Genomic DNA, 2,826 nt, shown 5'->3' with positions numbered 1-2,826 from the left:
TTTGGTTGCTGTTTTTTAAGATTTTTTAAATTTGTTTATTTTGACAGAGAGAGAGCACAAGTAGGCAGAGAGGCAGGCAGAGAGAAGCGGGGGGGAGGAAGCAGGCTCCCCACTGAGCAGAGAGCCCCATGTGGGGCTCAATCCCAGGACCCTGGGATCATGACCCAAGCTGAAGGCAGAGGCTTTAACCAACTGAGCCACCCAGGTGCCCCCCACCGGCCGCTTTTAAAGATGAAATTCAACTCAGTGAAAGGCACCCTTAAAATCAACTACTTGAAATTAGAGTGGGCCCTGCCTGAGATTTAGTCCCTTTCGTGGAACGCAGAGCTGCCTACCTGTGGTTTTAGGCACCACTGTTTACAAGAGGAAAGGATTTCTAGTCTCACTTCATGTTGGAAACTGGTGCTTCTAGTTTTTTCAAACAATAGAAGTGTCTTTGCTCAGAAAACAGCACCAACTTGAAAATAAAGCGATCAGGGATTTAAGTGGGGCCCATTGGCTCCTTTTAGTAATCTTATGCCAAGAGGGGCAAAGATCGAAGTGCCAGATTTCAGAAACAGTGCCCAAGCAGCCAGGAAATCGCTAGTAATGACGAGTGAACTCCCCAAGTTTGTATTGGAGACAAAAAAGCTTTTCTGTGTCTACTGAAACGCTTGTGTTCAGCTTTTATTTATAAATAAGAGATATATGTCCATGATCTTTACCTACTGTGATTAACAGGTTCCATTCTGTACCAAATATGTAATTTATGGTCCCCTCTGTCCAGTGTGTAAGCCCAGGAATGGAAGAGTAAGTCTGTTCAATCCCACTTGGCTTCTAGGAGAGAAACTGCAGTGACGTCAACTTTCACACCAAAAATAACTAAAAAAGACAAATCCTATGTACACCCGAAGAAATGTAAATAACAGTTAATCAAGTTATTCCATAAAAGCCACAAGAGCCCCTGGTGCTTGTACGGCTCCAAGTTTATTTTAAGAGCTTCAATCAAACATAGCCAGTATATTGGTCTCTTGAGAGTCTGCAAGAGAATAAGTTACACAACGGAAAAAACAAAAACAACAAACATTGTATTGATGTAAGGTTCACTGGCATTTCCGGATACTGTTTCAAGGTGTTGACATGGTTTTTGAGCCTCTCTTTGCTGATTTTGGCTTTTTGTCATGGTCCTGTGTCAACACGATGCAAAGGCGCCCTTTCCAGATCTCCTTCAGCTTCAAGTATGAAAATGCCGTCACTCCGTAAGAAGATCCTCATCCCTCTGGGGAGGAAAACTAAGTTTTACAGAAAGAAAAGCAAAGCGAAGCTGACCTAATCGCTTGAGTCAAGAAAGGAAGATCACCCTCCAAACCAGCTCCAGGAACCTGTCCGGGGTTTCGGACGCCGAGTCAGGTGTTTCCAGCCGCAAGGTACCGGGCAAGTTCAAGGCTGGACGTGGTGGGGGCGAGTCCTTCGTCCCCGCAGCACCGGCCCAGAGCAGGCCTGGGAGAGGAGGGGGGCGCCGTCTACAGGTCGGAGTCGCAGGGCAGCGAGGCGTGGCAGGACCCGGTGCTGCCCGAGGCGTCGCGGGGGGAGCGGGCGTCCTCCCCGCGGAGCACGTCTATCTGGTTGGTGTAGGCGCCGGGCTGCGGCCGCGGCATGGGGAAGCCGGCCTTGGGCTGGCGGGCGGCCGGCCGCGGCCGGTGCTGGCCGTCGCTGTAGTACTTGATGGCGGGCGGCAGCGCGGGCTCGGGCCAGTCGACGTGCACCGTGCTGATGCTGGGCCGGCGCGGGCCGCCCGCGGGCTCCTTGCGGCGGCGGCGGCAGCGCTCCTCGCACCAGGGCGCGAAGCTGAGCGCCAGCGAGAAGCCGCCCAGCAGCAGCAGGCAGCTGCCCAGGTAGCCCAGCACCAGGCTGTAGCTGACGTGCAGCGTGACCGGGCTGGCGTCGGCGGGCAGGACGCTGCGGTCCGCCAAGAAGTGGTTGTACCAGGAGACCGGGACGAGGCTGAGCAGGCCGGCGGCGAAGAGCACCGAGCCCGAGAGGCCGGCCAGCGCGAAGCGCGGCTCCTCCTGCCAGCAGCGCACGCCCAGCGACGCCAGCAGCAGCCCCAGGGCCGTGGTGGCCAGCGACGTGACCATGAGGGCCCGCGCCACGCGCACCGGCTCGGCGTCGAAGTAGCCCCACGGGTCCGGCTGGCCGCACTGGCGCTCGCGGCTGCTCTGCTCGCGGCACATGTCCCACAGGCCCTGGTACAGCTCCACGTCCACCGGCTGGTTGAGGAAGCCCTTCACCAGCCGCCAGCCGGGCGCCAGCGTGGCCGTCAGGTTGAGCAGCAGCCCGCAGGGCGCCAGCACCATGCCCAGCGTCATCACCGCCGGCGTCCGCATCCCGGCGGCCGCGCACCTGCCGCCCGCGCCCGAGTCGGCCGGACCGTCCCCTCTCGGCCGCTCCCTCCGCGCGTCCCCGCCGCTCCCGCCCCCCGCGCGGCCGCCGGCCCCAATCGAAACCGGTTCGCTGGCGCGTCTGGCCGAGACTGCGGCCCGAGGTGCGGGCGCCCGGGGGCCGCCGGCGGGGCCCAGCCCGCCCGGGTGGGAGGGGCGGGGGGTGCGAGCCGAAGGCGGAGGGGGCAGCTCGCGCGCGGCGGGCTCCGGGCCGCGTCCACACCCCGCCGCGCCGCCGGGCTCTCCGGGACCGAGCAAAGGTCGCCCCGCCCCTGCTCTTCGCGCGGCCCCGCGGCCCGGCCGGCCCTGGGCGGGGGGAGGAGGGAAGGGGCGGCGCCGCCCGCACGGCCGCACCTGTCTCGGGGGCCGCGCCACCGCCCTCCCGCGCCGCGGGCCCGGGTTCGCC

At 61.0% G+C, this 2,826-nt stretch overlaps 1 protein-coding gene across 1 annotated transcript; it reads right to left on the bottom strand.

The window, feature by feature from the left end:
- Positions 1-947: 947 nt before the first annotated feature.
- CLDN23 (claudin 23) lies at positions 948-2,366 on the bottom strand. Its single transcript, XM_044224023.1, has one exon. It carries the CDS (start codon positions 2,364-2,366, stop codon positions 1,503-1,505), a length of 864 nt encoding a protein of 287 aa, XP_044079958.1. The 3' UTR covers positions 948-1,502.
- Between the last annotated feature and the right edge of the window lie 460 nt (positions 2,367-2,826).

The sequence above is a fragment of the Neovison vison genome, chromosome 11 (genome assembly GCF_020171115.1).
Source record: "Neovison vison isolate M4711 chromosome 11, ASM_NN_V1, whole genome shotgun sequence".
Lineage (NCBI taxonomy): Eukaryota > Metazoa > Chordata > Mammalia > Carnivora > Mustelidae > Neogale > Neogale vison.
This window is presented reverse-complemented; position numbering and strand designations above follow the sequence as displayed.